A 12,807-nucleotide genomic window follows, 5' to 3' on the forward strand; every position below is an offset into this window, starting at 1 on the left:
CAGAGTGGGGAGCAGAACAGGTGGATCCACTGAAATACACTGCTGAGGGGAGCAGCGGGTGAGACGGGAAAGGTCTGCTGTGCCATGTGGGTAGCTCCCTGGCCGGGGACTGAATTCAGGCTAGTTGAGCTGAGACTCAATTCCTGGGCCACCAGGGAGGCCCACATCAGATGACTTAACAGGCACAAACAACATTCCATCCAAAGGCAATAGAATATACATTCTTCCCAAGCACACATGGAACATTCTCAAGGACAGATGTATGCTAGGTTACAAAACAAGTCTTAATGAATTTTGTAACACCGAAAACATTATCATGCATCTTTTCCAGTCACAATGATATGCAACTCAAAACAACTTCATCATCAGTGAAATTCAACCAATACTTAAATAATTGATGTCAATGCTTCTCAAACTCTTCCAAAACACAAAGGGTGTGGGAGGGTGCTTCTAAACTCATTTTGCAAGGCAGCATTACCTTGCTATCAAAAGCAAACAAAGACATAAGAAAATTATAGGCTGATATCTCCATGAGGATAGATTTCAAAATGCTCAAAAAAATTAACACACTAAAGTCAATAAATTAAAAGACTCACACACCATGATCAAGTGGGATTTAGTCCAGGGATGCAAGGACGGATTAACATCCAAAAACCACTGACACACCCCATTAACAAGATGAGGAACAAACATCACATCTCAATAGTTGAGGGGGGAAAGCATTTGACAAAATTCAACATTCATTTATGGTTAAAAAAAAAACTCTCGGGCCTCCCTGATGGCGCAGCAGTTGAGCGCTGGGCTGCGAAGCTGCCCACAGCCTCTGCAGCGCCGGTTCGATCCCAGGCCCCCAGCGAGGGTCCCACATGGAATGCAGACCTCTCCTGCCGTGCCCGCTGCTCCCCTCAGCAGTGTATTCGTCAGTCTGTCTGTTCTGTTCCCTGCTCTGGTGATCTTTCACCCTCCCGCACTTCTGACTGTATTCAGTGCTTGTATAAATAAATAAATAAATCTTTAAAAAAAAAAAAAAAAACAACTCTCAAAGTGGGGACAGAGGTAATACACTTCAACACAATAACAGTCATAAAGGCCCACAGCTAACATCATACTCAATGGTGAAAAGCCAAAAGATTTTCCTCTAAGATCATAAACAAGAAAAGGCTACTCATCCTTACCACACTGTTCAGCACAGTCTTGGAAGTTCCAGCCAGAGCAATTACATGAGAAAAGGAAATAAAAGCCATACCAATTGGAAAGGAAGTAGTAAAATTGTCACCACCTGCAGATGACAATATACACGGAAAACCTAAAGGCGCCACCAAAAAACTATGAGAATAAATGAATTCAATAAAGTGGCATGACCCAAATCACTTGGCAAAAATCACTTGTTCTATTTCTACATTCTAAGACATTAATGAGAATTGAAGACACACATGAAAAGGTATTTCATGTTCACCGATCGAAAGCATCGTGCTAAAATGTCCACACCACCCCAAACGATCTACAGCTTCAATGCAACCACTACCAAAATTCCAATGGCATTTTCATGGAACTAGAACAATCCTGAAATCTGTGTGGAATCACCAAACACCCAACGCAGTCCTGACAAATCAGGAAGATGCAAGTTAGTGAGGACGAGGAGATAAGGAACCCATCAGCCTTCTTGCCTCTTGAAATAAGGCTCCAACCACAGGCCAGGGCCAAGGTTAGAGCCCACTGTTGTCTGCCCCAGCTCCTGTTACTTCCTTTGCAACCTCCCACAGTGCCCAACAAAACCCCAGCCCTGCACGCGGTGCCAGGCATGCCGCGGACGATTGGAAACCTGGAAGCATCCCCACCCAGATCCATCCAACCACCCCCACCCAGATCCATCCAGCAGCTGGTAGAGAACAACTCGAAACGCACCAAGGAAACCGAACCTTACACAGAAGGGACCCAGGCCCCTCATTCCCCGCCTGCCCCTTAAATCATCTCTTGGTCTTACCTGGGCTATAAATGGTGCCACCATCGCCCCAATGCGACACAGGGAGCCGCTGGTCCCCATCCCCAAAGCGCGCATGGTCGTGGGGTAGACCTGGAGGGGTGCAGAGAGAGCAGCAGTGAGCGCAGGGTCTCCCTGCCTGCCTTGGTAGAGCCCTCCCAAACCTATGCCCTCTCTAGATGTCTGCGGTCGGGAATACAAGTGTGCGTTTCCTCAAGTCCAGAACTTGAATGAACAAAGGCAGGAAAGACAAACACTTAGAAATTATCTTTTGAGTGCATCTCAAATATGTGTTGAGTGACTCTTCCAGATGACTACGCCAGACAGAATTTTAGAAGAGTAAACTCTAGTCAGATTCCATGTTAGAGCTTGAAACAGCAGAACGTTCCTGCCGAGTGGAAAGAGCGCTCCCCAGCTAACAAGCCACCGCGACTTTTGACCCAGACACAGTGAGGACATTTGGGCCGAGTGCCGGGCGCCTTCACGATGATCTCTGCAGAATCTTACAGCCCTGTCCACTCTGGCTGCATTTTTTTTTTTTAAATTGTAGATGATAATCTCATTCATCTGTATGTCACTGACTCAGAATTCTTACAGGCATGGGTAGAAGGTAAGTAAGCCCGTATTGCTTAATAAAGATTATAGGGAGAACACTTGGTGGGAAAGAATTGCTTTTCAAAACTTCTGGAATTTTCCATGCTATACAGTACCCATGGGAGTTTTTCTCAGGTCACTACAGCAAAGCACGTGGTCCCTTAGCCACAGGGTGTCAAATGCAAAAGCAAGATGGGTTCCTGCCACAGAGGACGTGCTCCATCTTGGAGAGACTGGGGTGGGTGGGGACCCGCTCTCAGGAGCTTTTCTTTTTCTGCAAATGAGGCTGTTGGCTGCAACTGAAAACTGAGTTCATATACATGATTTTTTTCCTTGTAGAATATCAATAAATATTTTGTTCATATTCTGACAGTTCTGGGAGGCGGAATCATAGAGGATCAGCTCCAGGTACACATCTTTAACAATATTTTACACGATATTTTAAAAATAGCGAAATTGACCCTTTCCGTGAATGTTCCAAATAGAATCCTAGGATACCACATCACATTCTAAGTCAGTAAGTTCATGAAATAATTTTAGATTTTATTAATGGAGCTGGATGAAGTGTGATATATATTTCAACGATGCCACCATTTCCTATTTTTCTCTGTGGCTTTTGTGATCTGACACATCAGATCGGAACAGACTTCTGCATTTCCTGACATGAACTTTTTCCAGTCCCTAACGCGCCCTTTTCTGTAGCTCGGTGATTGACAAAACCGGTTAAAATACTGTAAGTTTCCTATTCACTGTTTATGTCAAGGAACACGCCCTCTCTGAAGTGGGGTCATGAGGAAATCCTCTGGCTCCCTCTGGGAGAGCCTGGCATGGGGTAGATGCGTTAATTCAAGAAATTTATTAAGTTTAAATCATTCAGCTTTAAGCTGCTTGTGGCAGCAAGCGGAGGGGAATGATCTTTTCAAAGAAGGGAAAAGATACATTCTAATTTCAAAACCAGCGGTGGCGTTTTTCATTTTCGCCGCCACATGCTGCTGCTGGCCTCTTTCTGGCAGCACACAAAGGGCAGCGATTTGGCCTTTACACGCGTGCTGTTTAGTGAGCAAAGACCGTGGCAGGAGGTCCGAGCTCTGCTCTTGACTGGCTTTCACTGGGCTCAGTGGGGTACAGGGGGAAACCCACGAACTCTCTGGAGTCCTTGTAGAATGGCATCCGGAAGCCCACAGGAGCCAGGGATGTGGTCTATGAACAGACACCCCAAAAAAGCTCGCCTTGCACCCCCAGGTACCCCCAGACAAAACCAACCCTTTCCCCAAAACCCACCTCAGCGGTGTAAATGTAGATGGTGATGAAGTTGGCTGCTACCAGGGCCCTCAGCATGAAGAGGAAGCCAGTGAGACCGGCACTGGGGAGCAGGGAGAAAGAAGTTACCAGGGCAGCGTGGAGGGCCTCCGCGGCCTCCGGGCCTTACACCCAGCTCCACCACGCCCGAGGGCAGCTGCTTTTCATCTGACCCAATTGTGCAGCCTAAAGAAAACACCTGATTCAAACCTTCAATCCTGTTCCCCTCCCTCTCCATTCCCAAGTGTGCCATCCAACCTGCACCCCCATTAGCACATCTGCCACCCCACCAACGGTGCAGTTGCAGAATAAATGATCTATAATCGTGGCCACGCTAGAAGCTAGTGTGAAATTAAATGTGAAATGAATTTCCACAGCACAGGTATGTGACCAGGATGTGACAAGGGCCCACATAATCAGGTGAACTGGGGTCCAGGTTCTCCAGGGAGCTTGATGGGTGATGTGAGTGCAGCTGGGATGGCACCCCCACCCCCCCCCACGCCAGGGTGGCTGCCAGGGGAGGCTCAGCAAGAGGCAGGTGGGCACAGCAGCACCAGGCAAGATCTTCTAGGCAGATGGGCAGTCTCCACTCTCCCATAAAAGGGACTTGACTGAACACAAAGGGTCAGGAGACCCCACTTTAAATCGCCACACAATACTAAATGGTTTCCAAGCAAACAGAGAAAATACCTTGAAGTGCAAATATTGAGGAGCAGGAAGAATAAAGCCGTGCATCCCATGGTAATAGAAAGACTCAGCCGTCGGCCCAGGAAGTTAATGCCCAGGATATTTAAAGGATTCACTGGAAAGCAAATGACAAAGGCAATTTCTGGAAGATTGAAAGCAGGTGGCACCTATCAACACTGGCCGAGTCCTCCGCGTCACTCCCTAAAGCAGCAACCTCACCCAGACCTCACGAGTGCTATAGCCCTGTCCTCCCGGACTGTGGGTGTGGATCCAGAGGGACAAGCACCGTGTGTGCAGGGTGGTTCATGCCCAGGAAGGTGGTTACACCCCGTGGGCCTATCGTCAAGGGCCAACTCGCTACACCTCCATTTAAAATGCTTTATATCAAGTTTGGGCCTCCCTGGTGGCGCAAAGGGTTAAGACGCAACCTATGAAGCTATCAGTAGCCACTGCAACATGAGTTCAATCCCCGGCCAGGGAGCTACCCACATGGCGCAGCAGACCTCTCCTGACTTGCCCACTACTCCCGTCAGCAGAGTTTTCAGTCAATCTGCCTGTTCTGTTCCCCACTCTGTTTCTGGTGAATCTACTCACCCCCACACTTCTGGCCTGTACCCCAGCTCTTGTATGCATAAATAAATCTTAAAACAAGTTTATCAAGTTCAAGGTGCCACAGATTTTCAAGTATGTTACACACACACACCCCCCACCCCCCTTATCTGCAGGGAATAGATCCCAAGACCCCCAGTGGGTGCTGGCAGCCGAGATGCCAAAGCCCATATGTGTTTTCCTACATGTGCAAACCCGTGATAACATTTAGAAAGTAGGCGCTGCAAGAGATTAACAAATACTGTGGAACAGTTAAAACAAATGACTAAAAGCCAGGGAATCGCCTCAGTATCTCGCTGCTTAGTACTGTCCCACTTCACTCAGGCCTGGGGTAGCCGCCAGAAGCTGTTCCTACAGCAGGAGCAGCCGCTGAACTCCACCGAGCTACACGGGCCCAGCTGCACACAAGCTACCTAAGTTCCAGAGCGGGTGAAATGCGGGGGGACAGGCATCTCAGAATTGATAGCGAACAGTCCTTCAAAGCTCTGCTCCCCCAGGCAGCTCCTCCCCGCCCCAGTGCCCGCGGGGGCCATGCACCCAGGTCCCACTTCTCTTGGGGGAGGCTCGGCGGGCAGGTCCCCCACCCCGAAGCCCACAGAGAGCCGCTTACGCGCAATCTCGCCGAGGGTGCTGATGATCATGGTCTGGTAGTCGGAGGGGGTGAACATGTGGCAGTGGCAGGGGCTCCCGCTGTCCCCCGAGGCCCCCGCGGCCACCACCTCCGCGGACTCGGGGCGCGACCCGCAGACCAGATCTCGCTCCAGCAGCTCGGCGCTGGCCAGGATGACCCCGTAGTAGGCGAAGGAGATGCCCAGCCTGGAGGCGAGAATCAGCGTCTCAGGACAGGCTGGAGCCTCCTTCACGGGAGGGGTGGAGGGGTGCGGGGTGAGGCTCCCGGTGCAAGGACAGTGCAGGGGGAGGGTCGGGAGGGGGGCTCGATGGGGCCCATGCTGGAGGACCCACAGCGGGGGAAGGAGTCTGCGGTTGGGGCTCATGCCCTGTTAAAGCAGCGCAGACTGAGGCTGAAAGGCCAGCATTGGTCTCGCAGTTCTGGGGGCAGGAGCTCTGGGGTCTGGCTGGGGAATGCTGAGCGCCCCCCAGGCAGGAATGAAAGGCGGACAGGCCGGGGCCTCTGGGGAGCGGGGAGAACCCCGGGAGAATTCTGCACAGGGCTGCAGAACTGCTCTCCATTCTCTGCTGGGGGGAAGCAGCTGGTCTCAGCTTCCGCGGGGTCCCTGCTCCTTGCTTTCCAGGCCAGCAACAGTGGGGAGACCCCCTCCTCGGGCTTCGCGTCCCTCTGATGGTCCTTGGCTGCTTCTCGGGCCTTTGCCTGCATCTGAGTCCGCTTGAGAACTCCCTCTACTTTTCAGAGCTCCGTGATTAGATGGGGGGCACCTGCCTCATGCAGGCTCCGCTGGCTATCTGTGCCGTGCAGCCTCGGCTCCATCCACGCAGGCCTTTCACATCAGCATCCACACCCGTGTTTGCTAATCCCCAGGAACTGGGCGCTAGGGTCCTCTCTGCAATTCTACCACAGAGGGTGCTTAGCAAGCCAGGAGGAGCCGCAGGACTGACTTTACATTTTCTTCTGGTCTTTTCTCCCCACTACCTACCTTTGATTAGGTATTTGTGTTGAGGAATAAAAATAGCCTACAGAGGGCCTCCCCTGGTGGTGCAGCGGTTGAGCGCTGGGCTGCAAAGCTGCCCGCAGCCTCTGCAGTGCCAGTTCGATCCCTGGCCACCAGCGAGGGGCCCACAAAAAAAAAAAAAAGCCTACAGAAAGGTTTGCAAAGTTGAGGCAGAATATCTGAGCATCCCAGAAGTGCTCACCCCCACCTCGGGCCCCTCTCAGTTTCACAGAAATGATTGTAAAAACCAGCTGGAGGCACATGGGCCAATCAGGGGCCTCCGCTGTCCTGGGCATGGATGATACCACAGTGAGGACCGTTAACTTTGCAGTGATTACAGACTTGGAGTCAAATAAGAAAATGTTCTGGAGTAGAGACTCTTCATGAAGTATTTGAGGTGAAATGTCATGAACCCTGGGACTTGCTTGAAAATACTTTTCCAGTTCTGGAAAAGCATGGCTGAAGCAAATATGGGCAAACATTCATAATTATGAGGTCTGGGTGATGAGTAAGTCAGAATTCCTCATGATATACACTCAGTTGCACGTATAATTTGGAAATAGCCATAATGAAATATTTTAAAAGAAAATAATCAAAATGCCTCCCCTTGTTATTAAAGTAATTATAATTTTTTACTTAATATTCAGATAAAAACATTTTTTTAAAAGAGGAGACATACAAACCTATTAATAATAGTGATTATATCTGGGAAAGGCAGAAAGACAAGCACTTCCTTGAATTCCTATACCATAGTTTTATCTGTTTTCTATCTTTATATAAATCAAATCATATATGTATTCTGTGTGTCTGGTTCCCTTGTTCCTTACTACATTTGCAAGATTAAGCCATGTTGAGTACAGGACACTGGTTTACTCATTTTCATTGGTGCATAGCATTCCACTTTAGGAATATAACACAACGCAAGACTGGGTTGTTTGGAGTTTGAAACTGTGACAAATACAATAACACTATGAACATTCAGGCAAATGTCTTTTGGTAAATATATGTATGCATTTCTGCTGGATTTAAACCTAGGAGTGGAATTGCTGAGCCAAATTATAGGTAATTTTCTTCATCAAGAAAAAATACATAACCCAGTGGAGAAATAAGCAAGAGACATGAATAGGAACTTGACCGAAAATGTGTATAAAAGCAGCATGCAAAAACACGCTCAATCTTAAAATCACAGGGGAAATACATGTGAAAACCTAAAAAGATGCATTATAGGCCCACCTGAGGACTAAAATTAAAAAGACTGACTATAGCAAGTGTTGAGAAGGAGGTGAAGTGGCTAGAAGATTGGTACATTGCTGACTGGAGTGCAAATTAGCATAATCACTATGGAAAACTGCTCGGACTTATCTATTACAGTAGAAAACATGCTTCCCCTATGTCAAGAAAAAGACCAGACTCAAACAAGTTCTAAAGTGACCTCACAGGGTGAAAAAAGCCGGGTTGCAGACCATTTCTGTCCCCTTTAAAGCAAACGTATCTGTTTATTTGGTTGGGTGGCTGGCGGGGAGAGCAGAAAGCTCAGACGCTGCTGGGATCTACCTCAGTGGCTCTCAGAGCAGATTCCCTGCAGGGCACTTTCTCCAAATGCTCGTTTACTTAAGACTAGTTTTAAAATAATTGCAATCTTACCATATGACCCAGATCTGTAAGGTGGTCCGTAAATACTTCGCATCCAACAAATCTTTAAATCTTCCTCTTTTATCCTGGGGTTATGAACAGGGAGACACAGAGCACATTCGGCGGGTTAAGGACGGACAAAGGTGTTTCTAATATTCCAGATGAGTGAAAACAAACAGTGGGGCGGGGGCGGGGCTGACCCTGTGGTCCCGGAGGACTATTCGCCCAGACCCACAGGTCATTGTTGCTTAACACGCTGCTCTCTTAACACCTGTGTCTCGGCAGGTGCTTCATTGCCACTGGCAGGCTCCGGAACGCACTGAACTTAAGATTCTGACTCATGCTTCCTCGTCCTTCTGCTCTGGGGAACGGTGCAGAGGAGGAAAAAATAGGATACGTGCGAAGTGACCATGAAACTGCTAGAAGATTCCTTTCCCATCACCGTTCCGAGGGGAAATCTTGCGTGAAAAAAGAGCATGAGGCTTGTGTGAGAAAACAAAGAATGTGACAAAAGGAACAGAAACCCAGTTTCCACCGCGGCTTCAGGGCAGGCAGCGAAAGTTCTCGCCCACAGCCAATGCCCGTGAAATACTGGGTGAAAACACACCCAGACAGGCTCTCCGGGCCGAGGGCGTTGGGTACCTCGAGGAGGGGACGGTGCTCACTTGAAAATCACCCGCTCTTTTCACACAGAAGGACCTGGGGTGCCGGCCCCTCTACCGAGACCAAGAGCGCGGCCCTGGCTGTCCTGGATTTTGGAGTCACGGGGAGTTAGAGCTGGGGGCGCTCCAGGCCTTGCTGTAGTGACTTCCAGGCTCTGCTCCTGAAGGTCACCTCGGGTGCAGGGGAGCAAGCGACACCCCCTGTCATCTGCTTCACGTCCTGGGGCTGAGAAAGCCCTGGCCTCGTCCCATCCTCCCATTTTCCAACGCAGAGTGTGCGGCCCAGGCGGGTCAGTGACGCGCCCAAGGTCACACAGCTGTTTGGAGACAGTCAGGCTGGAGTCCAGGTCTCTGGGGCATCAGCCCTGAGTCTTGCCCACCCGCCTCTCTGCCCCGTCCCCTCGGGTGCAGACGTGACTGTGGCTCCCTCACTCCCCAGTGGAGACCTAGAAGGCTGACTCTGCAGTGAATCACAATGAGCCATAAAATTTGTCCTAATAAGCCAGTGTCTGAAACCTCGGCTGCCATCCGAGTGGGCAGACTCGTCTGCCTCGGGGGGTGCGAGCTGCTGGCCTCAGAGTCGTCGGTGAAGCAGCAGAGACCCCACCGCCCTCCACAGCTGTCCAGGCCCCTCCACAGACCCCCTCACGGCAGACCCACTGTCGGTCTCCACTCACCCCACCCCCCTGCCTGCGGGACCTCTTTCCTCCAGAGACCGCCCCTCCTTCCAGGGTTCAATTCCCGCCCACTTCTCTCCTGCAGGAGCCACAGCCCACAGCGTCCTCTCCCTCTCATCCCGCACACCTGCCGCCCGCCCCATGTACCTGCCGCCGGCCCCACAACGGACGCTACACACCTGGGCTCTGGTAGCTACTTGTTTGCTTTTTTAAAGATTTATTTACAAGAACTGGGGTGTAGACCAGAGGTGCGAGGGGTGAGAGGATCCACCAGCGACAGAGTGGGGAGCAGAACAGGCAGAATGACTGAAATACACTGCTGAGGGGAGCAGCGGGCGAGTCAGGAGAGGTCTGCTGCGCCATGTGGGTAGCTCCTGGAGGGGGATTGAACTCGTGCTGCAGAGGCTGGCAACAGCTTGATTGTGCTGTCTAATCCCTGCACCACCAGGGAGGGCCTCTAGTATCAACTTGATTCTCTCCTGCGTGGGTCTCATCACTAACCTGGTTGCAGGACACGGGAAGGAAGTACCTGCTCTTGTATCTCTGCACCCCCAGGACCTTGCACAGCTGGTGATCATGGGGGACAAGGTCACTTAGCAGGTGACAGAAGAGGCTGCGAGGTAAGGCAGAAGGCGGCAAGAAGGGGAAGGGAGAGAAGAGGGAGAGAAAAGTGGCGAGGGGATTGGAATATAGAGGGAAGGAGGAGAGGTGGTAGCAAGACAGGACAGGCTCCCGGACAAGAACAGGACAGGCTCCCGGACAAGAACAGGACAGGCTTCAGGACAAGGTCAGGACAGGCTCCAGGACAGGACAGGCTCCAGGATAAGGTCAGGACAGGCTCCAGGACAGGACAGGACAGGCTCCAGGACAAGGTCAGGACAGGCTCAAGGACAGGACAGGCTGCAGGACAAGGACAGGACAGGCTCCAGGACAAGGTCAGGGCAGGCTCAAGGACAGGACAGGCTCCAGGACCAGACAGGCTGCAGGACAAGGACAGGACAGGCTCCAGGACGGAAAATTTGCTGTTTCCAGGGGCTGGTAAACAAGTTAAGAAGCTGGTTAATAAGAGGATTAAAAGAAATCCTGATGACTTTGGGCCCAGACACCTGCTGCCGTTCCCTTGGTCCGTTGCTTCTTATGCCTCGTTTTCCCCAGCCTGAGCGCTCCTGAGCTCGCTCCACAGCTTATCAAGTCGGCTGCGCTGAGGAAAAGGAGCTACAGAGCGAGAAGGGATGAGGCCCAGGCCTGGAGACCAGACCCACTCAAACTGCAGCTGTGGGCACACGGCCTCCCTGACATGCCCACCTTGGAGAGGCCACAGCCTGCCTGACCCCTGAGCTGCAGCTGACGGAGCTCACAATTAGCACCAGCAAACACGTTAGCCAAGCCCACTGTCCTTTCTCAGTCAACAAAGTTTAATTCCTTTGCAATGAGTCAGATTGGAAGAGAAAAAGACAAGATACTGCATGATGTCGCTGTATGTGGAATCTAACAAAATGGAACTTGTGGAAACAGAGCAGAGGGTGGCTGCAGGGGCCGGGGGAGGGGAGCAGAGGGGAGAGATGTCAGTCAGAGGCTACACACTCAAATTAGAAAATGACTTACAGGCATCCCTGGTGGCACAAAGGGTTGAACACAGCACTGTGAGGCTGTCTGCAGCCTCTACGGCATGAGTTTGATCACCAGCAGTCCAGGGGGCTACCCACATGGCACAGCAGACTTAGCAGACCTCTCCTATCTCTCCCGCTGCTCCCCTCAGCAGTGTATTTCAGTCAGTCTGCCTATTCTGCTCCCCACTCTGTCTCTGGTGAATCCTCTCACCCCTTGCATCTCTGGCCTATACCCCAGTTCTTGTGTGCATAAATAAATAAATCTTGAAAAGAAAAGAAAATGACTTAACACTGGAGGCCTAGTGTCCAGCATGGTGCCTGCAGTTAGTGCCAAGCACCGTGCACTTGAAAGCTGCTAAGCGAGTAGATCTTAAATGTTCTCAGCGCACCACACACACGGTGGTGACTGCGCGGGGGAGGTACTCACTGGTGCTATGGTGGTGATCATTATTTGCAAACTTTAAGTCTCGCATCAACCCATTGCACACCTTACAGTTACACAGTGTTATATGTCAATGATTTCAATAAAGCTGGGACACCAAAAAAAAAAAAAACTCTGGGCCTGGGAGGGCTGGGAAGAGCCAGCTTCTCTCCGCACCATGGCATCTGGCTCCACGTCACTCCACCTCCGAGGTGATGCCCCCTGGCTGTCCAGATGTCTGGCCTCCCGACATTCTGTTCCTCCTTCCCCTATCAAAATCTGTGTCTGGCCCTACAGCTAAGGGTCTGTGGCTGATGGATAAAGAACATGGGTGACCTAGAATGACAGGTTGGGGGTTCTGGGCTTCAACCAGTAGCTGCTGGTTATAAAAAGGCTTGAACAAATAGTGAAATATACTGCATCCGAACAGATTACCCTATTTTATAAAGACATCCATCCTCTCTATGGTGACCTATAACCTCACATGATCCCAATAAAACTTTTCATAGGTTTTTAGGGGGGAAATTGAAAGAAGATCCTGATAAAGGGACTTCAGAGTTGTTCTAGAAAAACAGTACTGAGAAAACAGCTTGGAAAATTCTGAAAAAGAGATTTGACAAAGGGAACTTAGGGACTTACCCTACTAGATATAAAAAAATGTATTACAAAATATTGTAATTAAAACAATGTCATAATGGATGGAGCCAATTTGGTTGTTTTCTTCTCCCAATAATATTAAGTCCTCACATATATTTGAATCTATACATTAGAACAGAATATCCCAAAAGAGAAACAAATATATGAGATGGATTATTCAACAAAAATATGAGTGCATCTGCTTAGCCACTGGACATGGCAGTGCTGTATCTGTGCCATATTTCTCATAGTCAATTAAACCCAGATAGACCCAGCATTTAGATATTAAGCATGGAACCAAATTAACCCAATAGAAAGGAATGGGGGGGCAGTTCCAACCCAATTTTTAAAAAGACACAAGTAAAAAAATG

At 50.0% G+C, this 12,807-nt stretch overlaps 1 protein-coding gene across 1 annotated transcript in view; it reads right to left on the reverse strand.

Annotated features, from left to right (window-relative positions):
* The window catches only part of SVOPL (SVOP like), a gene marked incomplete at its 3' end in the record, with an annotated part of 43,571 nt that overhangs the window by 12,184 nt on the left and 18,580 nt on the right, over positions 1-12,807 (reverse strand). The window contains exons 9-13 of the mRNA XM_084230657.1: positions 8,443-8,516; positions 5,781-5,986; positions 4,565-4,676; positions 3,857-3,938; positions 1,985-2,074 (exon numbers count right to left, since the gene is read on the reverse strand). Coding sequence (XP_084086783.1) covers positions 1,985-2,074; positions 3,857-3,938; positions 4,565-4,676; positions 5,781-5,986; positions 8,443-8,516 — 564 coding nt within the window. The remainder of the gene's footprint in view (positions 1-1,984; positions 2,075-3,856; positions 3,939-4,564; positions 4,677-5,780; positions 5,987-8,442; positions 8,517-12,807) is intronic.

Source organism: Talpa europaea, assembly GCF_964194135.1.
Source record: "Talpa europaea genome assembly, chromosome: 3".
NCBI lineage: Eukaryota > Metazoa > Chordata > Mammalia > Eulipotyphla > Talpidae > Talpa > Talpa europaea.